At 39.6% G+C, this 23641-nt stretch overlaps 2 protein-coding genes across 2 annotated transcripts; both read right to left on the reverse strand.

Annotated features, from left to right (window-relative positions):
• Positions 1-744: 744 nt before the first annotated feature.
• LOC137170667 (tripartite motif-containing protein 16-like) lies at positions 745-5820 on the reverse strand. Its single transcript, XM_067574186.1, has one exon. It carries the CDS (start codon positions 5681-5683, stop codon positions 4007-4009), a length of 1677 nt encoding a protein of 558 aa, XP_067430287.1. The 5' UTR covers positions 5684-5820; the 3' UTR covers positions 745-4006.
• Positions 5821-10032: 4212 nt separating this feature from the next.
• LOC137171293 (uncharacterized) lies at positions 10033-23354 on the reverse strand. The gene is made up of 4 exons (XM_067575218.1): positions 20570-23354; positions 15832-16121; positions 13758-13818; positions 10033-13573 (listed from the first exon to the last, which is right to left on the reverse strand). The coding sequence occupies exons 1-4, from the start codon at positions 22239-22241 to the stop codon at positions 11772-11774; spliced, it is 3825 nt and encodes a 1274-aa protein (XP_067431319.1). The 5' UTR covers positions 22242-23354; the 3' UTR covers positions 10033-11771.
• Between the last annotated feature and the right edge of the window lie 287 nt (positions 23355-23641).

Raw genomic sequence — 23641 nt, forward strand, 5'->3', positions numbered from 1 at the left:
CATGTAGAAATTGTCATGACCATTCCTCGTCGAAACAGGAGCTCACTAAAGAGATATTTTATTGGGACATTTCACCCCCTGCAGAGAGTAGAAATCTTTATTTTTTAAAATAATAATTCATTGTTCTTTTTTTGAAACAAGGTATACTTTGGACATTAGGATTAAATTGCTGTGTGGTTAAAAAGAAAAGTGACAAAGACATCTTCTGCCCGAGCAGGTCAGTTTAATGTTTCCTCTGAAGAAAAGACGAAAGTGTGATCTGATTGAGACGACATTGAGAACAAAGTCCATTTATGATTTATTGCTCCTTATATGATGATTTAATGACTGTGCTCTTTAGCAAAACTGTGTATACAGTAATGTTTAGATCCTCCTCTGTTGCTCTTCCTGAGCTTTCTTCCATTGTTTTCCTGATAAAGGGTCTTTTTAGGTGTTTTTTCTTTATTTGAATCGAGGGTCTAAGGTCAGAGGATGTTGTGTTGCTGTACAGACTGTAAAGCTCCCTGAGGATAATTTGTGATTTGTGATATTGGGCTATACAAAAAGCAAAAACAGTGATACAGTCATGTGAATCATTCTGATTGGTCGTCTTTTCTGCCATCTGCTGGTTTCAATGAAAGACTCCTCTTTAATCCCAACATGTACAACCTTATTTAAATAATCAGTGTGAGCTGCACGTTTAAAATAGTGGATCTAAGAGTCTGAAAAGAAGAGAAAGTAGAAAAAGAATGAAAACATTTTATTACCATGAAATTCACCAGTGTCCATTTGAACCAAGTGTTTGTACTTTTTTCTCCCCAGGTGTTTGAATTCAACATCTGACTTCATAACAGTTTTTGTGACTGAAAATTTTGTTTATTATGGACAAATGAACATCAAACACAAACAACAAATGAATGAATGTCAGTCAAAGACAATCACTAACAACCAGGTGTGCGGTGGCCTAAAACCAGGATGACGTCTTTTTAAAATCCTTTACGCTCGATCAGCAGCAGAGCCACTTTGTGAAGAACTTCAGGTGTTCTCCAGCCTTTGGACGCTTGTGGACGAGGCCTGCAGAGGAGTCTATCTCACACTCACACACACACAAACACACACACATTAGAAGACCTGCAGGGTTGCACAATCACAGACCACTGCAGCTGCTGAGCTGCTTGTCAGGAAAAGGAGCTATCATGTCCTTCAGCTCAAAGCCGATCGCCAAAACTGTTTCTGAGAATAAAAGGAAGAAAAAGAAGAAGAAGGCAAATGAGTCTTCACTTTTTACTCTATTATTGAGTCAACACACAAGACACCAGATAATTGAGACATCATGTGTCTCATGTGTCACTTTACTCTCAGGGATAAGTTTCTCCACTTCTTTAAAACAATGTCTGAGCTCAGGCAGTGTGTTGGTTGTGGCTCATAGTGATGAACCTACAGATAATTATCAGCGACTCTGCAGCTCCCCTCAACTTTACAGAGCTTTACAGAGAGTTCAGCTCTTTGTGTAGCTGTCCGGTTGCAGCTTTACTGTTTTGGTTCACTCACAGGACTGTCATAGCATTGTTTTGGGCCACAAAACAAGCTCTAAAAAGCCACTGTACACTACCCACTCAACACCAAATAGTGAACAGACACAGTTAGCTGTAGACTAGCTGGTGACCATAGTGGAGCATTTAGATATTTCCCTTCATTTGCAGTCAGATCAGGGAGAACAGAGGACTGTAAAACCCATTGACTTACAAATGTGGTTTTAGATTTTGTCTAATTACAATCAATATTGTATGTTAGTATATGTGTGTATATCACAATATATGTTGTTATGTACTTAAGTTAGACTTTTATTCCACTGCTTTAAGGCCAAGAAATGTACCACTAACATAATCCCATCATCCATGATGATATACAACACTATCATGTTTAGTATCATTTTGCTTGTTTCACTTTCAGAAAGCTAAAGCTACTATTGAAATTGCAAAATTGGGAATCATGCAATTACTAAATTGTAAATACTTTGATTAAAAGAATAACCACATTCAGGAATTGTACCCGCCTGTTCATGGACAGGAAGGGATTGTCTCTGCTCCCCCAGAACTCTGCAACCCCTGGGATTGGCCGAAACTTCAAAACAGTGTCTTATCTGAGACTCTAGGCTGCTTTAGGCTGGTTGCTGGCTTGTGTTCCAGGCTGCCTGCTAGTTTCTTCTTGCTTTTGTCTTGTCTTCTTGCTTTCTGCCATGCCGGTGGAAAGTTTGCATTTTGCTAGTCTGAAGATGTGACTCAGAACAATAGGAGGTGAAACCTCAGAATCTAGAGTCATGAGTTGAGGGTCAAGCCTAGGAGAGCATGAAAGCATAAACCAGGAACTCTCCTCCAATGGGAACTTTTCAAGCACATTACAAGATCCAGACTCCAGCTCCTCACCCCAGCGCATCAGACTCCATTCGTCACAAGAAGCCACCCCAGGAAGCAAGCAAGTATTTGTACAATACCTTCATCAACTTGCTTAAACCCTGGTGCTTTCATGATTTGTAATTAATTAAAAAAGTATTGTATTTCATGTGTTTGTTTGTTTCTTTCTTTCTTTCTTATTACGGGACATCAAACCTAAATTTGACCCCCTAAACATGCTCAAAAACTCACCAAATTTGGCACGCACATCAGGTCTGGTGAAATATTTGATGAAATGTAATAATTAACCCCCAAAATGCCAAAATGTGCTCTCTGGCACCACCTATGTAACTAAAATGGCCGCCACGGCCCGTAGGAATGTCGTAGAGAGATCAAACCAAAACTCAATTATTCGTCTCATCAAGACCTACAAATAATACACTGACACCCCTGACCTAAATCCAACAGGAAGTCCGCAATTAACCTTTCAAAATAAGACTTTGCCCCGATTTTGGCCTCCGAACAAACGCTATCTCCTCCGAGGGTGTTAATGGTATCGACTTCAAACTTTGATACATGACTTATGACACTGTGCTGAAAAAAGTTGTTAAAAACTTTGTAACAACTCGAACGGTTTGGATTTTATAAGCCCTGAAAGTTGCAGTGCCACATCACCCATACAATGTATACTAAGATAATACATAGGAAACACGTGTAAATCATGTGATATCTTGTCTGTTTTCGATGAGAACATAAATCTGTTGTCACAATAGAACAATACTATAAATTTGAATTTCAATTTGTCGGTAAAATCACACATCTGAACCAGTCCATGGGTAAAATGAGCTCTTTTTTTTGTTTAGAAACAATATTTATATGCTAAATGTCTTTAAAGAAGCAGCCTTTACACCACTCAGGGGTTTTTGTTTTTAAAAGCAAATTGTTTTATCGGCATATAAAATTGCCCCCCACCCCTCTGATTTCATCAGGTGGGGGACAATGATTTAGTTTGATGCGGTTTGTTGTAAGATTCCATGTTGGTTTTCCTCCTGTCCTCCCCAATTTTTGGAGTCACCAGCCGCCACTGGTGTGCACACAATCAATTAGTTTAACCCAGAATGTCAGCTATGTACAAGAACATAATAAATGATCTCCTCGTTGATTATTATCATGATAATTACAGTTTGATTGTACATGTCTTTATGAATTTACAAAGTGGTGAGAACAAAATATCTATGATGAAGGAAGATCTGCTGTTTTCTCTGTTTAAGACACTGAAGTGGAAGAGAAACAACAGAACACAAATACATCAATACAAACATGAAACTAACATTTAGAGCAAAGAGAAGTTCACATTTTCATCCGAATAAATGTCAGTTAAGGTTAAAAACATCATCATGAGCAGAGATAGCCTCCATGGATAAAAACACACAAGAAAAATTGACATTTAAAGAAACTCAAAACATCAACAAAACAACAAATGTAAAGAAAAAAGTGTTGACAATCCCAGTTTGATTGACAGCTGATCTCTGTGCAGTTCAGAAACACCACAGCAACGAGCTCTCAGAAACAATGGAGACAAAAACATGAAGAATTACAACAGAATCTGACACGAAGTCTGAAATGACTTCTGTCTATTTGAGTTTACACAACTCAGCTGTGTCTCCACAAGAAAAATTAAGAAAAAGTCCAGCATAGAGAGGCTGAGTGAATGTGGTCTGGACTCTGTGGAGGAGAGACATGGTTTTAGAGACGCTGTAGAAGGACAGAATACCTGCTCTGTGATCCAGGTACACTCCTACTCTGGAGGAACCAGGACCTGAGACGGGAGTTGAGATGTTGTTGAACCAAAATGAAGAACTGTTAGCGCCACAATATAAAGCCCAAGATTTGTCATTACGTCCAAATCCACATTCATTCGAGCCTCCTGCTCTGCTGATATTCTTGTATGCGACTGCTACACGAAATTCTCTCCCTTTCCTCTCCACCTCCCAGTAACAACGTCCAGTCAGACTCTCTCTACTCAGGACCTGATGCCATCCAGTGAATCTGTCTGGGTGATTAGAATAAGACTGTTGTTGACTCATTCGTTCTACTTTTCTGTTCCCCTCAGATAATAACAGATATGTGTGTGCTGTGTTTGGATCCAGTGTGATTTCACATGAATATTTTAAGAATTCAGTTCTGGTCTTGGGTTCTGGTTCTGACATTAAAACGTCCACTTCAGTCCCTGTCAGTGAGATGTTTGTCCATTTCTCCTTCAGGATGTCCTGTAGTTGATCTCTGAGCTCTGACACAGCTGCTGTCACATCCTCAAAGTATCTCAGAGGACGGATATTGATGCTGGATGAGTCTGTAGATGCACTGAGTTGTGACAGTGAGAGGTAGTTGTGTAGAAACTGGTTGTGATCCTCTGTGTGTGAGAGCTGCTTCAGTTCAGCGTCGTTCCTCTTCAGCTCAGTGATCTCCTGCTCCAGTTTCTCCTGAAGCTCTTTGACTCGACTCACTTCAGTTTCCTGCTGGGATCTGATCTGCTGCTTCACATCAGAGCTTCTTTTCTGGAGGAGACGGATCAGCTCCGTGAAGATCTTCTCACTGTCCTCCACTGCTTTATCAGCAGAGCGATTGACGGCCTTCATCGTCTGTTGAAGCAGCTTCACATCTTTCTCTCTGTCCTGGATTCTCTGCTGGATTTGTTGTTGACTCACCTCGAGCTCTCTCTGCCTCTCAGTCCTTTCTGCTGCAGCTGAGACTGTGTCGTGGCCTTTATGTTCATCCACAGAACAGAGATAACAGATACTCTGCTGATCAGTACGGCAGAACATCTTCATCACCTCATCATGACGAGAGCAGATGTTCTCCTGGAGCTTCTCCGAGGGGTCGACCAGTTTGTGTTTCCTTAATGGAACAACATCATAATGAGGCTGGAGGTGATTCTCACAGTAAGAGGCCGGACAAGCCAGACAGGACTTGATGGCTTTCAGCTTCCTCCCAGTGCAGACATCACAGGCCACATCTTCAGGTCCAGCATAGCAGTGATCAGCAGGAGCAGCTTGGAGTCCAGTCTTCTTCAGCTTCTTCACTAAAGCTGCTAATATGGTGTTTTTCACCAGGACAGGTCTCAGTGTGAAGGTCTCACTGCACTGAGGGCAGCTGTAGATCTTCCTCTGATCCTCTTCATCCCAGAGGTCTTTAATGCAGCTCATGCAGTAGCTGTGTCCACAGGGAATAGTCACCGGATCCTTCAGTAGATCCAGACAGATCGAACAAGAGAAGGTTTCTCGGTCCAGCTGATCTCCTTTCTGCTCCATTTCAGCTCTCAGTGGCAACGACCGTCTGAGTTTCACTTCCTGAGAAGTTGAACAGGTTTAAGCTCCGATCTGAACAACATGTGTTCCTGCAGTGAATGCAGCCTGCAGCTCTTGTACTGCATTACATGTTGCTTACACCCATCTTAAAACTGTAGATCTGAAGGGGAGGGAACAAGGAAATAAGAGCACAGGGTGGAGCTTTTTGTGTTTGAGAGCAGAAGAGGGAGGAGTTATCAATGATTTATTCCAGGAGATGGAGCAGTTTAAAAGAGATACTGTGTGTTTCACCTGTTTATACAATGGAGCTCATTTGTCATTTAAAAACTCTGCTCACTTCTTCTTTCTGATGCCAAAGGGATCTGAGATGATTCCCCAGTGCACAGAAAGCTTTCACATGTTATAATCATGTCGTTTCTCTGCAGCAGTGCTGTGTTTGAAATAAAAGCAGGTAAAACCATAGAGGTCATCTTATCTAACAACACTCTCCTCATAAATGTTGACTTTTGACAATCACATGATCCTCTGGTTTAATCTTTAACAATGTGTCGTATTTTAAGAGCTTTTTATATTATCCATTGAGTAACTAGTAACTAAAGCTGTCAAATAAATGTAGTGGGATGGAAAGAATAAAGTAGCATCAAACGGAAATACTCAAATAAAGTACTTCAAAATTGTACTTAAGTACAGTGCTTGAGTAAATATGGCTGCTACAGACAGTAAAGAATGTTTGTTACACCAAACTTCTTTCACTTTACTGGTGAAAAAGTATATTTGAGGTCGAGACCAAACTTTGTTCCAGTGAATCTTGTTTTCATGTTTATTGCAGTAAACAATGGCGCTAATGATACATTTTCATTCTGAAAAAGTGGGATTTTTTATACATGGTAAAATTAGTTCCAGAAGTAAAAATCTCTTTCATTTTTCTCACAGACAACGTTAGTGACTCTCAGTTCTCTCTTCTACAGTTTGGATCAACATGAAACTCTGCTGGTTGAATAATCACAACAAAGGATGAACAACTGTGTTAGAAAATCATTAGAAAATAATAAGAAAACATTGAAAGTACATTATTTTGTACATTAAAACTTTAGGGATGAAGTTACCTACGACTCCCAAAGTGCATTTGTCAAGAAACATTCAATCACAGATCTTAAATATCAGTCACGTGAGCCTCTAACGGCGGGCGGAAGCTAAAGATTACGTTTTTAAAAACAAATTTTTCAATCTGCAGTGTAAATCAGGTCACTTTTAAGTGAACTCAGAAAATATGGCACCATTTTTTGTTTATAATTTCAACGACAAAGCATTGTGAATTAATAACCCTCTGCTTCGCGCCTATCTCCAAAGCAACAGCAGCCAAAGCTTATGGGTATTAAAGTATTGTTATCCATCCACCAAAATAACAGACAAAATGTGATTTCAGAAGAACAAAGTTTGAAAATGGTGTTCAGAATATAAACATATATGATCGTTACATTATCCAGGGGAGTCCTGAGTTTCTATGTTCAGTAATATTCAGGATATCATTAAAATAAACAAAATGGTAACACAGGAGGTAAAACACTTCAGGAATGCACTAAAGGGCTAAAACAACAACAACAACAACAACAACAACAAAAACAAAGCTAAATGTAAAGACACACACCTCTTTCATTTACATTAGATTCAACATTATTGTCATTAGGCTACATGTTTTTTTAAAATTGCTTTTTATCTCACATACAGCATTTATTGACATTTTATCTACTTTTAATGTTATTATCTAAATCTTTCTGTAATTTGTCTTTTTTTAAATCATTTCTTTTATGTTTTTAATCTTTCAATATCTCACATCTTGCTATGTTTTTTTTCATGTTTTGTGACGCATGGTTGCATGATAACACTCTAAACTAAGATGGTGAACATGATAAACATTATACCTGCAGAACATCAGTATGTCAGTATTATTATAGTGAGCATGTTAGCATGCTGACATTAGCATTGAAATCAAAGTACAGCCTCACAGAACTGCTAACAGACTGTCGACTCTTAGTCTTGTTAATTGTAAAGTCATGCTGTCATACTGATGGACGTGTGTGACCTCTGGCTGACCTTTATTGTGTTCTGCAGCTAAAACACAGGACTACATGTGTTGTTACTGTTTATGGTGAACATGGTAAACATTAATAAATTCTACCTTGAATCTTGAACTACAGCACATCAAAATGCAGTTTAGAATCTGATCAGAAACTTCAAAAAGTACAGATACTTAAACAAATAAATGAATGTACAGAATGAATACATTAACCAATGGCTGATGTCCTCAGATGTCTGGTTTTGTCCGACCAACAGCCCAAAACTCAAAAGTTTTCACTTTACAAAGATATAGAACAGAGAAAAGAAGCAAATATTCACACTGGAGAAACAGCAAATAGATAAAGGCTGCTGTTTTTAACAAGTAATTTACTGCTGATCAACTAATTGATTAATCTACACTCCAATAATTAGAAGCTTTTCAACTTGAACCTGAGCTCTGGTTTTCATTTGTAAGCCGATCATCCTGCACCGGGTACGTGTCATCTGACATTGACCTGAAGGTGGTACTGTTGCATCATGTCTGGGGTGAAAAGCACTGACTCGACTTTGTGTTGTTGTGTCATCAGTCAGTATTCTGGCAAACATCACTGAAAGATGCTAAAAACAACATTTGAGATTAAAAATTAAATGTACAAAAATACAACACCTTATTTCCTTATTTTTATCAGGAAATCTTTAACAAAGACCAACGCTCTCAACCAAATGACTGAAGAGAGAAAGTCAAGCTAAATAAATATATATTTATTCTGACAGAGTGTATCACAGTCTTAAAACCTGCACGAAGATATCATGAGAGGGCTTGAGCTCTACACATAATATAATAATTCAATCACTGTGTGCACTTAAAAAAAGAAAAACTCTCTAAAATCGACTAGAGAGGAAGTCAAGATGATTGACCTCAGGAGATGGGGTCTCTGTGACATCATAGTATGGAATAATGAATGATTTGCTTTATTTCGTGACAATTTTTTAATGGTTTTAATGTTTACTTGTACAGTATTACAGTAGGTGAAGCCCTTTGTGGGTCACATTTGTATGAAATGTGTGATATAAATAAAAGCATTTATTATTTATGATACGTTTGATTCACTTAACTTGCAGTGATCCAGATTTACTGCTGTTCCCTTTCAATCTGCACTAACAACTAACACTAACACTAACTGATGAAACCACATTACTGGTTCCCCTGGTAGGGAAGGGTGGAGGTGTGCTCCACCCTCTGGACAGGTGTGGACGAGACAAGTTCGGACTTGCGTGCTTACTAGTTCAGACTTTGGAAGTTCGACTTGGGAGTACAAACTCCCGGGGACGAGAGGATGCAGTATGATCATTCTGCAAGTGGAACAGCAGCGTACTTGCTGACAGCAGCAGCTCAGCTTCAACACAACCACCTGAATGTACTGTGACAAAATAATTTCAACTCAAAGCTCCACTAACACTGTTTTTCTCACGAAAAAATAACCTCATTGACAGAAAAATCCAAACTGTTATGTAGCTTAATAAAATAAATGAAATTAAAGCTCCAAGCAGCATTGAATGGGCCTTCGCACCCTTGCGCATGTCGGGGCGCGGTGCAGTCCAATGGCTTCTGTGACGGGCATGTAGATGTCTTCAGACCCGGCTGTTTTCAGATAGTGCAAGAAGGAGAAAAACATCACTTCCTTTGTCCACTATTTTGCCTGCTATTGGGGCTGCTTTGCTACAATTTCGTAGAGGGCGCTATTCAGCCAGTTTGCATCACTGACTGAATATTGTCATGAGGACGTGTTCAGGCTGGGACTCTTATCAAACATGCAAAGTTTGGTGCAGACTGGAGCATTTACAATAAAGTTATAGCAACTTCCTCTGTCATGGCAAAACATCAAATCTCAATGGTGTGAGGATGAGAATTTTCTGCAGGGTGAGACATGTCTGTCTTGCTCACACCTGTGGCATCAAAATTATGCAAGTTTTGGTTTCAATAAATAAATTGAAAACTTTTGATGAGTTTGTGTGTAAAACAAATTTCCTAATTTTCATCATCTATTTTTAGAAAAGGAAAGACTTTTAACGCACATGATCTGGTCAAAGTTTGATTGACATGTGTACTGTCAGGTGTGTAGAGACAATAAGTAACTGCAGCTGGACGCAGAAAAATACTCATATATTTGAATGGAGAGTGTGCGCGAACCGCTAGTTGCTTGGGCCCTAATAAAGGAAAAACTACAGTACAGAGCTACAAATTTTAGTTTTGATTTTATTTTTCTGCAGCACTTTATCACTAAACTGTCACTCTCACTCAATGAGCTCCATTCAACCCCCGCTTTAATGAAGAAAGCTGAAAGTACAGAGACTGATTGACAAACGTTTGTCTGCTCTGAACATGAACTCTGCACTTTGTGGTGTTTCAGGAGGAAAACTGCCTCAAATAAACTCTCATTTGAGTTTCACCTTTCCTCCAGAAGCTTTGAATGAAATCCTGAGATGAAGACAGAAGAAAATACTTTGCTCATTGTTGAAAAAACAACTTTATTGATTATGTAAAGCCTCAGATTGTTCACACATCCAATCAGTAAAGTCTGTTAAATGACTCTTGTTCAATGATTTCATGTTCAGATTCACTTCATCCACACAATCAGTTAGTTTAACCCAGAATGTCAGCTATGTATAAGAATATAATAAATGATCTCCTCATTGATTATCATCATGATAATTACAGTTTGATTGTACATTTCTATATGAATTTACAAAGTGATGAGAACAAAATATCTATGAAGGAAGTTCTGCTGTTTTCTCTGTTTAAGACATTGAAGTGGAAGAGAAACAACAGCACACAAATACATCAATACAAACATGAAATTAACATTTAGAACAAAGAGAAGTTTATATTTTCATCTGAAGAAATGTCAGTTAAGGTAAAAGACGTCATCATGAGCAGCGATAGCCTCCATGGATAAAAACACACAGGAAGAAGTGACATTTAAAGAAACTCAAAACATCAACATAACAACAAATGAAAAGAAAAAAAGTGTTGACAATCCCAGTTTGATTGACAGCTGATGTCTCTACAGAGGGGTGTACTACGAAGCAAGTTCAACATACCCAGGCTTTCTTTATGTGAGCTGGCTCGACAAACCCTAAGCTCACAATCAGAGATAAGTGGTATCACAATGGTGGTTTTCAGGCTTTCTGCTTCAGGCTCTGTTCATGTTCCCATAAAAGGGAGATGTTTGGCACGTCATTTGACTCTTCTTCCGCACAAAATGGACCAATCACGTGCTACCTACTTCAGTCAGGAGGAACAGGTCAGTATGACGGAGGGCTTTGAAGAATATAAAGACATTATCACAGCAAAAAGCAACACTGTTCCTGTAAATAAGGTGTGAGAGGAATGCTGGCAGAAAATTGCTGATTGTTTAAATCTGTAAGTTAATATGTTTATTTTACCACTCAGTGCTCTCTCAATGCCTCCCACATCCAGAGCTCTTAAAATTTAAACTTGATGCGGCAGATTTAAACATTATACTCAGGAAGTGCGTTTAGGTCTGACTCTGTCCCATAATGAAGGATAAGTAGAAATCACTTTAGTTTTCGGCCAAATCAAAGTGAAATTAATTTTATATATTGAATATTATCTGTGACAAATAACAATAGACTAATCTATTTTCTAATAGATATTCTAATAGCTGCAGTAGCAGCAGTGTTAAACTGACCTGGCAGTAAATCAGGTGGTTAGTGAAAGGGCGGCGCTTTTTATAGCTGATTTGAGCCAAAACTTGGAACATAATCTGCTCCGGACCAGGTTAAGTTTGCAGCATCAGTTACCATGGTGATCTAGCCAGGTTAAAAGAGAGCCACCTTGTGACATTGAAAACCCTGCAAGCTCAACATAGCTCGTTAACCCACTAATCTCGCTTCATAGTACCCCTCTCAGTTCAGAAACACCACAGCAACGAGCTCTCAGAAACAATGGAGACAAAAACATGAAGAATTACAACAGAATCTGATATATGAAGTCTGAAATGACTTCTGTCTATTTGAGTTTACACAACTCAGCTGTGGTTCCATTATGAACATAAAGTCCAGTATAGAGAGGCTGAGTGAATGTGGTCTGGACTCTGTGGAGGAGAGTCATGGTTTCAGAGATGCTGTAGAAGGACAGAATACCTGCTCTGTGATCCAGGTACACTCCTACTCTGGAGGAACCAGGACCTGAGACGGGAGTTGAGATGTTGTTGAACCAAAATGTATAACTGTCAGTGTCACAATCTAACATCCAAGATTTCTCAGTATGTCCAAACATACAATCATTTGACAATCCTCTTCTGCTGATATTCTTGTATGCGACTGCTACATGAACTCCTCTCCCTCTCCACTCCACCTCCCAGTAACAACGTCCAGTCAGACTCTCTCTACTCAGGACCTGACGACTACCAATGAATCTGTCTGGGTGACTAACATAAGACTGATGTTTACTCATTACTTTTGCTTTTCTGTTCCCCTCAGATAGTAAAAGTATTGAGTGTGCTGTGTTTGGATCCAGTGTGATTTCACATGAATATTTTAAGAACTCAGCTCTGGTCTTGGGCTCTGCTGCTGACATTAAAATGTCCACTTCAGTTACTGTCAGTGAGATGTTTGTCCAGTTCTCCCTCAGGATGTCCTGTAGTTTATCTCTGAACTCTGACACAGCTGCTGTCACATCCTCAAAGTACCTCAGATGATGGATATTGATGCTGGATGAGTCTGTAGATGCACTGAGTTGTGACAGTGAGGGGTAGTTGTGTAGAAACTGGTTGTGATCCTCTGTGTGTGAGAGCTTCTTCAGTTCAGCGTCTTTCCTCTTCAGCTCAGTGATCTCCTGCTCCAGCTTCTCCTGAAGCTCTTTGACTCGACTCACTTCAGTTTCCTGCTGGGATCTGATCTGCTGCTTCACATCAGAGCTTCTTTTCTGCAGGCGACGGATCAGCTCAGTGAAGATCTTCTCACTGTCCTCCACTGCTTTATCAGCAGAGTGATTGACGGCCTCCACCTCCTGTTGAAGCAGCTTCACATCTTTCTCTCTGTCCTGGATTCTCTGCTGGATGTTTTGCCGACTCACCTCGAGCTCTCTCTGCCTCTCAGTCCTTTCTGCTGCAGCTGAGACTGTGTCATGGCCTTTATGTTCCTCCACAGGGCAGAGATAACAGATAATCTGCTGATCAGTACGGCAGAACATCTTCATCACCTCATCATGAAGAGAGCAGATGTTCTCCTGGAGCTTCTCCGAGGGGTCGACCAGTTTGTGTTTTTTAAATTTAGTTGATTCAAAGTGAGGCTGAAGGTGTTTCTCACAGTAAGAGACGAGACACTGCAGACAGGACTTGATGGCTTTCCGCTTCCTCCCAGTGCAGAAATCACAGGCCACATCTTCAGGTCCAGCATAGCAGTGATCAGCAGGAACAGCTTGGAGTCCAGTCTTCTTCAGCTGCTCCACTAAAGCTGCTAACATGGTACTTTTCACCAGGACAGGCCTCGGTGTGAAGGTCTGTCTGCACTGAGGGCAGCTGTAGATCTTCCTCTGATCCTCTTCATCCCAGAAGCCTTTAATACATCTCATGCAGTAGCTGTGTCCACAGGGAATAGTCACCGGATCCTTCAGTAGATCCAGACAGATCGAACAAGAGAAGGTTTCTCGGTCCAGCTGATCTCCTTTCTGCTCCATTTCAGCTCTCAGTGGCAACGACCGTCTGAGTTTCACTTCCTGAGAAGTTGAAGAAGTTTGAGCTCTGATCTGAACAACATGTGTTTCTGCAGTGAATGCAGCCTGCAGCTCTTGTACTGCATTACATGTTGCTTACACCCATCTTCAAACTGTAGATCTGAAGGGGAGGGAGCAAGGAAACACAGTATGAGCACAGGGTGGAGCTTGTTGTGTTTGAGAGCAGAAGAGGGAGGGGTTATCAATGATTCATTTCAGGAAGAGGAGCCGTTTTAAAGACATACTGTGTGTCATTTCTCACTTTAAAACACTGCTGACCTCTGCTTTCTGGTGCCAAAGTGTTCTTGGGATCTGAGATGACTCCCCACTGCACAGAGAGCTTGTTGTGTTGAAAGAACAGGGAAGGTTATCAGGATGAGGAGCGATACTGTGAATTAAAACTGTGTTTCTTCATTTACAATGAAGTCTCAGTTAAAACCTGCTCACCATTTGAAAACATTTTTGTATTTAGCTGTAAAATACTTGTTGTCATGTCAGGGTTTGTTGATGGCTCCATATTTCTGTAACTCTTCCTTAAAATCAGATCAATTTATAACAATAAATTGTCATTAAGTTAAAAAAAAAAAAAAAAGCAAAACATGCTGTGAAAAGAATGATCTTGGATTGGATAATAATTCCAGTTTATTGTAATATTTGGTAGTTCTGTCCATCATTTCTATCAGTAGTGCTCTGCAGCTAAAACACAGGACTACATGTGTTGTTACTGTTTAAGGTGAACATGATAAACATTAATGACAATAAATTCTACCTTGAATCTTGAACTACAGCACAACAAAATGCAGTTTAGTATCTGATCAGAAACTTCAAAAAGTACAGATACAAATAAATGAATGTACAGAATGAATTCATTAACCAATGGTTGATGTCCTCAGATGTCTGGTTTTGTCCGACCAACAGCCCAAAACTCAAAAGTTTTCACTTTACAAAGATATAAAACAGAGAGAAGCAGCAAATATTCACACTGGAGAAACAGCAAACAGATAAAGGCTGCTGTTTTTAACAAGTAATTTACTGCTGATCAACTACTTGATTAATCTACACTCCAATAATTGGAAACTTTTCAACTTGAACCTGAGCTCTGGTTTTCATCTGTAAGCAGATCATCCTGCATTGAGTACGTGTCATCTGACGTTGACCTGAAGGTGGTGCTGTTGCATCATGTCTGGGGTGAAAAGCACTGACTGGACTTTGTGTTGTTGTGTCATCAGTCAGTATTCTGGCAAACATCACTGAAAGATGCTAAAAACAACATTTGAGATTAAAAATTAAATGGTAATATACAACACCTTATTTCCTTATTTTGGCACATATCAGCTAATCTTTAACAAAGACCAACGCTGTCAGCCAAATGACTGAAGAGAGGAAGTCAAACTAAATAAATATATATTTATTCAGACTGTATCACAGTCTTAAAACTTGCGCGATGATATCACAAGAGAGTTTGACCACTACACGTAATGCAGTAATTCAATCACTGTGTGCAAATAAAAAAAGAAAAAAAGAAAAACTCTCTAAAATCGACTAGAGAGGAAGTCAAGATGACTGACCTCAGGAGATGGGGTCTCTGTGACATCATAATCAGGAATAATTCATGTTTTGCTTTATTTCCTGACAACTTTTTAATGGTTTTAATGTTTGCTTGTACAGTATTACAGTAGGTGAAGCCCTTTGTGGGTCACATTTGTATGAAATGTGTGATATAAATAAAAGGTTTTATCATTTATGATACATTTGATTCACTTAACTTGCAGTGATCCAGATTTACTGTTGTTCCCTTTCAACCTGCACTGACAAGCTGATGAAACCACATTAATGGTTTCCCTGGTATACTGTAAACTATTCCAGATGTCAATGCTGGAATAACTCTCCCAGTGTGGTGTGTTTGTTTAACTAACTGTCATATAATATGTACATTGTGACAGTGACAGCACAGTATGTGTTATACCTAGATTCAACTTTCTTGTGAGATCTGTGAAACTGTAAAACCCATGGAATTACAAATGCAGTTTTATATTTTCTCTAAGGACAATTCATATTGTATGTTAGTATATGTGTGTATATCACAACATATGTTGTTATGTACTTTAGTTAGACTTTTACTCCATTGCTTTAAAGCCAAGAAATGTACCACTAACATAATCCCATCATCCATGATTATGCAACACTATCATGTTTAGCACCATTTTGCTTGTTTCACTTTCAGAAGGCTGAAGCTACTATGGAAATTGCAAAATTAGGAATCTTGCAATTGTTAAATTGTAACTACTTTGATTAAAAGAATAACCACATTCAGGAATTGTACCCGCCTGTCCATGGATAGGAGGGGACTGACCCTGCTCCCCCAGAACTCTGCAATCCCTGAGATTGGCCAGGATGCACCTTCTGGGCAGGCAGACAGAAACTTTAAAACAGTGTCTTTTCTGAGACTGTAGACGGCTTTACGCTGCTGCTTTTTGCTTGTTGCTGGCTGGTTTTCCAGGCTGGTTGTCCAAGCTGGCTGCTGGCTGCCGGTTTCATCTTGGTTTTGTCTTTTCTTCTTGCTTTCTGCCATGCTGGTGGAAAGCGTGCATTTTGCTAGTCTGAAGATGTGACTCAGAGCAACAGGAGGTGAAACCTCAGAATCTAGAGTCATGAGTTGAGGGTCAAGCCTAGGAGAGCATGAGAGCATAAACCAGGAACTCTCCTCCAATGGGAACTTTTCATGTCCGGTCCGGCCGACATACTCATCATTACAAGATCCAGACTCCAGCTCTTCACCCCAGCACATCAAACTCCTTTCAAGCAAGCAAGTATTTGTACACTAGCCAAAGCCTTGTGTACCAGTTTCCCTTTCCCTTTTGTGTCTTGTTTGTAAAATGTTGTAGTGTTTAGTACTTGTAGGTGTAGTATTATTAATAAATGTATATGTAATTAAAGTGGACTTGTTTGTGTTTTATTATGCTAGCATCTCAGTCACTTAACCTTAAAAGACATATACTCTCATGAAGTCATAATTAAAATTAATAACAATCATAATTCTAATTGACCTCCCTTGTATGGCCAACAAGGAGGACTATTTCCCTATTATTATACCTACTCTATGAGTTATGTCACCGGACAAATAATTTCATGTTGGAGTTGTGCACAGTAGTAACTCATAATTCCCCCATAAAATCATGAAGCTATTTGAGTACAAATTCCTACAGAGGTAAGACACATGTTGTCAGACAGACAGAAAACTCACGTAACAGGACTCATGTGTCCCTCCAGCGATCTGATCAGTGAAAACTTCTTTGACGCTGCTTGGTGGACCTGCAGTGAACCCACACACACAAGTATTTCTTTACTTTCAGTAAGTTATATTTGCTGTCTTCCTAGGTAGGAAGTTGTGGGATTCATCACTTTTCTTGTTGTAAGAATTTTCTCTGAGGTAAGAATGAAATTTACAAGTTCAGAGCTGTCATATAAACAGACTGAACTAACTTTCTTCACAGGAGAGAAACACTTTTGTTATTATGTCTTAACCTGATACCCCAATCAACTAAAATACTGAAATTCATGCAAAATTTAAGCTGCAGGCCCTCACGCCTCCACGCATATCGGGCTGCGGTGCAATCGAAGGGCTTCTGTGACGGGCATGTAGATGTCTTCAGACCCGGCTTTTTTCAGACAGTGCAAGAAGGAGATAAACATCACTTCCTTTGTCCACTGTTTTGCCTGCTGCTGGGGCTGCTTCGCTGAAATTTCGTAGGGGGCGCTATTCAGCCAGTTTGCATCACTGATGGAATATTGTCATGTAGATGTGTTCAGGCCGGGACTCTTATCAAACTGACTGGAGCATTTACAATAAAGTTATAGCAACTTCCTCTGTCATGGCGAAACATCAAATCTCAACGGTGTGAGGATAAGAATTTTCTGCAGGGTGAGACATGTCTGTCTTGCTCACATCAAAATCATGCAAGTTTTGCACCCACTCACTTGAATTTCAATTAGTAAATTGAAAACTTTTGATGAGTTTGTGTGTAAAACAAATTAATTTCCTAATTTTCATCAAGTCTATTTTTAGAAAAGTAAAGACTTTTAACCCACATGACCTGGTCAAAGTTTGATTGAAATGTGTACTGTCAGGTGTGTAGAGACAATAAGTAACTGCAGCTGGACACAGAAAAATACTCATATATTTGAATGGAGAGTGTGAGCGAACCGCTAGGTGCTCGGGCCCTAATAAAGGAAAAACTGCAGTACAGAGCTACAAATTTTAGTTTTGATGGTATTTTTCTGCAGCACTTTATCATTAAACTGTCACTCTCACTCCATTTTTTCCCTCCCCTCATAGGTCATCCCCACTACTGAATTATAAATATAAGACCTATAATTATTGTAAAATAAATGATAATAACACCAAACTGCATACAAAATTTGTATATAATGTACTGCATGTATATAGGCCTTTCTCCTGTATCCTACAAAAATGAGCTGCATTCAACCCCCACACCAGTGGCGGCTGGTGACTCAAAAAATTGTGGAGGACAGGAGGAAAACCACAAACACACAAACTCATCAAGAGTTTTCAATTTACTAATTGAAATTCAAGTGAATGGGCCCAAAACTTGCATAATTTTGATGACACAGGTGTGAGCAAGACAGACATGTTTCGCCCTGCAGAAAATTCTCACACCGTTGAGATTTGATGTTTCGCCATGACAGAGTAAGTTGCTATAACTTTATTGTAAATGCTCCAGTCTTCACCAAACTTCTCCAGGCCTGAACACGTCTACATGACAATATCAGTGATGCAAACTGGCTGAATAGCGCCCCCACGAAATTTCAGCGAAGCAGCCCCAACAGCAGGCAAAATAGTGGACAAAGGAAGTGATGTTCATCTCCTTCTTGCACTGTCTGAAAACAGCCCGGGTCTGAAGACATCTACATGCCCGTGACAGAAGCCCTTCAATTGTGTTGTGGCCTGATGTGCACGGAGGCATGAGGGTCCGTTCAACGCTGCTTGCAGCTTTAATTATGATTTTTATTGGCATATTTTCTTGCTTCAACTTCTACACTTCAGTAGTTTGTAGGAAACTTCTCTCTGTGTACTGTGTTAGTAGGTACTATGCAGTAAATACTGATTGAGTATGTAGTAGGTAGCATGTTAGTGTGTGATTTCAAAGACAGCCTATGCCTATAACACTGACGCTGCATTCAGGTCACATGGGATGGGAGAGAAGAGTTTCCAGTCTACAAATATTATTCACATCAGCTTTCAGGTTGTAAACAGAACTTGGGAATGAGAGATTTGATGCTACAGGCTGTGATTTCTCTGACTTCTTGAAATTTGAGTGACTGGCATAGAAATACATGTGACCAGATGTAAATAATTACATGTTCAGTTTATAATTGAATCATTTTATGACTGGACTTGATAGAGTCTACATTTGTTTAATTTGTTGTTGTTGTTCAAATATGAGTTTTTTAGTAAAAACTGTAACACTCAGTGGTTGAGTGACGACTGAGAAAACTTTGAAACAACATTAATCTTCACCAACCATCTATTATGGCGTCTTCACAGCTTCAAACTGGAGTGAACACGTTTTTTTCCTTCTGATGTTTATTAGGATTGAACTGAATTCAGTGTCTCATGTGTGCAGAGTTTTTATAAAATGATTCCTGAATGAGTTCTGCAGTAGAAAAGTAAGTAGTAGAGTAACGTTACCTGTGATGCTGCAATAAATCAATCACAGTCAGGAAACTAATTACCACTGTTTTAGATGCATTTCTTTGTTGTCAATTAATATAAATTACAAAAACTCTTCAGCCCAGCAGCAGTTTTGTGGAGTGAGAGATTACACCCAGAACAAAATTAGTTTTAATCAAGTCTGGATTTAAACCTTACAAACTCATCTTCATCAAACTTCTCTGAATGACACTTAAGAAAACTCTCGAGTACAAGTAAAAGAGTTTCTGGCTGAGTGTGAGCAATACACTTTTATCAAGTGACATACTCCTACTCACAGCAACGTGGAAAAGTCACTTTTACTCAAGTGATCACATGATTGATCCCATGCAGGAACAGCCAATGAAAGATATGGATTGACGATTCTTCACACCTAAACTTGATCAAATTAATTCTTACTATTTTCCAGTTTTTTTAGGCCTGTATAACAAAGACTTTATCAACTAAATGTACAAAGAAAACCTTGTTAGTTAAAAGCAACAAGCGATTGAAAACTCTGCTCTTTTCTCTGTAACAAAGCTGCTTTAGTGAAGAAAGCTGAAAGCACAGAGACTGACTGACAAATATTTGTCTGCTCTGACCATGAACTCTGCACTTTGTGGTGTTTCAGGAGGAAAACTGCCTCAAATAAACTCATTTGAGTTTCACTTTTCCTCCAGAAGCTTTGAATGAGACCCTGAGATGAAGACAGAAGAAAATACTTTGCTCACTGTTGAAAAAACATCTTTATTGATTATGTTTAGCTTCAGATTGTTCACACATCCAATCAGTAAAGTCTGTTAAATGACTCTTGTTCAATGATTTCATGTTCAGATTCACTTCATCCACACAATCAGTTAGTTTAACCCAGAATGTCAGCTATGTACAAGAACATAATAAATGATTATTTTCATGATAATTACAGTTTGATTGTACATTTCTTTATGAATTTACAAAGTGGTGAAAACAAAACATCTATGATGAAGGAAGTTCTGCTGTTTTCTCTGTTAAAGACACTGAAGTGGAAGAGAAACAACAGAACACAAATACATCAATACAAACATGAAACTAACATTTAGAACAAAGAGAAGTTTATATTTTCATCTGAAGAAATGTCAGTTAAGGTAAAAGACGTCATCATGAGCAGCGATAGCCTCCATGGATAAAAACACACAGGAAGAAGTGACATTTATAGAAACTCAAAACATCAATATAACAACAAATGAAAAGAGAAAAAGTGTTGACAATCCCAGTTTGATTGACAGCTGATCTCTGTGCAGTTCAGAAACACCACAGCAACGAGCTCTCAGAAACAATGGAGACAAAAACATGAAGAATTACAACAGAATTTGACACATGAAGTCTGAAATGACTTCTGTCTATTTGAGTTTACACAACTCAGCTGTGTCTCCAATAGCTTTAAGCCGAAGTCCAGCATAGAGAGGCTGAGTGAATGTGGTCTGGACTCTGTGGAGGAGAGTCATGGTTTCAGAGACGCTGTAGAAGGACAGAATACCTGCACTGTGATCCAGGTACACTCCTACTCTGGAGGAACCAGGACCTGAGACGCGAGTTGAGATGTTGTTGAACCTGAATGAAGAACTGTTAGTGCCACAATATAATATCCAAGATTTGTCATTGCCTCCAAATAGACATTCCTGCAGGTTTCCTGCTCTGCTGATATTCTTGTATGCGACTGCTACACGAACTCCTCTCCCTCTCCACTCCACCTCCCAGTAACAACGTCCAGTCAGACTCTCTCTACTCAGGACCTGATAAAATCCAGTGAATCTGTCTGGGTGATTAGAATAAGACTGTTGTTGACTCATTACTTCTACTTTTCTGTTCCCCTCAGATAATAACAGCAGTGGGTATGCTGTGTTTGGATCCAGAGTGATTTCACGTGAATATTTTAAGAATCCAGCTCTGGTCTTGGGTTCTGGTTGTGGCAGTAAAACGTCCACTTTATTCACTGTCAGTGAGATGTTTGTCCATTTCTCCTTCAGGATGTCCTGTAGTTTATCTCTGAGCTCTGACACAGCTGCTGTCACATCCTCAAAGTGTCTAAGAGGACGGATATTGATGCTGGATGAGTCTGTAGATGCACTGAGTTGTGACAGTGAGGGGTAGTTGTGTAGAAACTGGTTTTGATCCTCTGTGTGTGAGAGTTTCTTCAGTTCAGTGTCTTTCCTCTTCAGCTCAGTGATCTCCTGCTTCAGCTTCTCCTGAAGCTCTTTGACTCGACTCACTTCAGTTTCCTGCTGGGATCTGATCTGCTGCTTCACATCAGAGCTTCTTTTCTGGATGAGATGGATCAGCTCAGTGAAGATCTTCTCACTGTCCTTCACTGCTTTATCAGCAGAGCGCTTGACAGCCTTTATCTTCTGTTGAAGCAGCTTCACATCTTTCTGTCTGTCCTGGATTCTCTGCTGGATTTGTTGTCGACTCACCTCGAGCTCTCTCTGCCTCTCAGTCCTTTCTGCTGCAGCTGAGACTGTGTCGTGGCCTTTATGTTCCTCCACAGAACAGAGATAACAGATAATCTGCTGATCAGTACGGCAGAACATCTTCATCACCTCATCATGACGAGAGCAGATGTTCTCCTGGAGCTTCTCCGAGGGGTCGACCAGTTTGTGTTTCTTTAATGGAGGTGCATCATAATGAGGCTGGAGGTGATTCTCGCAGTAAGAGGCCGGACAAGCCAGACAGGACTTGATGGCTTTCCGCTTCCTCCCAGTGCAGACATCACAGGCCACATCTTCAGGTCCAGCATAGCAGTGATCAGCAGGAGCAGCTTGGAGTCCAGTCTTCTTCAGCTGCTCCACTAAAGCTGCTAATATGGTGCTTTTCACCAGGACAGGTCTTGATGTGAAGGTCTGTCTGCACTGAGGGCAGCTGTAGATCTTCCTCTGATCCTCTTCATCCCAGATGCCTTTAATACAGCTCATGCAGTAGCTGTGTCCACAGGGAATAGTCACCGGATCCTTCAGTAGATCCAGACAGATCGTACAAGAGAAGGTTTCTCGGTCCAGCTGATCTCCTTTCTGCTCCATTTCAGCTCTCAGTGGCAACGACCTTCTGAGTTTCACTTTCTGAGTTGAAGAAGTTTGAGCTCTGATCTGAACAACATGTGTTTCTGCAGTGAATGCAGCCTGCAGCTCTTGTACAACATTACATGTTGCTTACACCCATCTTCAAACTGTAGATCTGAAGGGGAGGGAACAAGGAAACACAGTATGAGCACAGGGTGGAGCTTGTTGTGTTTGAGAGCAGAAGAGGGAGGAGTTATCAATGATTCATTTCAGGAAGAGGAGCCGTTTTAAAGACATACTGTGTGTCATTTCTCACTTAAAAACACTGCTGACCTCTGCTTTCTGGTGCCAAAGTGTTCTTGGGATCTGAGATGACTCCCCAGTGCACAGAGAGCTTGTTGTGTTGAAAGAACAGGGAAGGTTATCAGGATGAGGAGCGATACTGTGAATTAAAACTGTGTTTCTTCATTTACAATGAAGTCTCAGTTAAAACCTGCTCACCATTTGAAAACATTTTTGTATTTAGCTGTAAAATACTTGTTGTCATGTCAGGGTTTGTTGATGGCTCCATATTTCTGTAACTCTTCCTTAAAATCAGATCAATTTATAACAATAAATTGTCATAAAGTTAAAAAAAAAGCAAAACATGCTGTGAAAAGAATGATCTTGGATTGGATAATAATTCCAGTTTATTGTAATATTTGGTAGTTCTGTCCATCATTTCTATCAGTAGTGCTCTGCAGCTAAAACACAGGACTACATGTGTTGTTACTGTTTAAGGTGAACATGATAAACATCAATGACAATAAATTCTACCTTGAATCTTGAACTACAGCACAACAAAATGCAGTTTAGTATCTGATCAGAAACTTCAAACAGTACAGATACAAATAAATGAATGTACAGAATGAATACATTAACCAATGGCTGATGTCCTCAGATGTCTGGTTTTGTCCGACCAACAGCCCAAAACTCAAAAGTTTTCACTTTACAAAGATATAAAACAGAGAAAAGCAGCAAATATTCACACTGGAGAAACAGCAAACAGATAAAGGCTGCTGTTTTTAACAAGTAATTTACTGCTGATCAACTAATTGATTAATCTACACTCCAATAATTGGAAACTTTTCAACTTGAACCTGAACTCTGGTTTTCATCTGTAAGCAGATCATCCTGCACCGAGCACCTGACGTTGACCTGAAGGTGGTGCTGTTGCATCATGTCTGGGGTGAAAAGCACTGACTGGACTTTGTGTTGTTGTGTCATCAGTCAGTATTCTGGCAAACATCACTGAAAGATGCTAAAACAACATTTGAGATTAAAAATTAAATGTTAATATACAACACCTTATGTCCTTATTTTGGCACATTTAACTTTTTTGTGGAAAAACCTTATCAGACACAGATTAGTAGTCAAATAAG

Source organism: Thunnus thynnus, chromosome 19 (assembly GCF_963924715.1).
Source record: "Thunnus thynnus chromosome 19, fThuThy2.1, whole genome shotgun sequence".
NCBI lineage: Eukaryota > Metazoa > Chordata > Actinopteri > Scombriformes > Scombridae > Thunnus > Thunnus thynnus.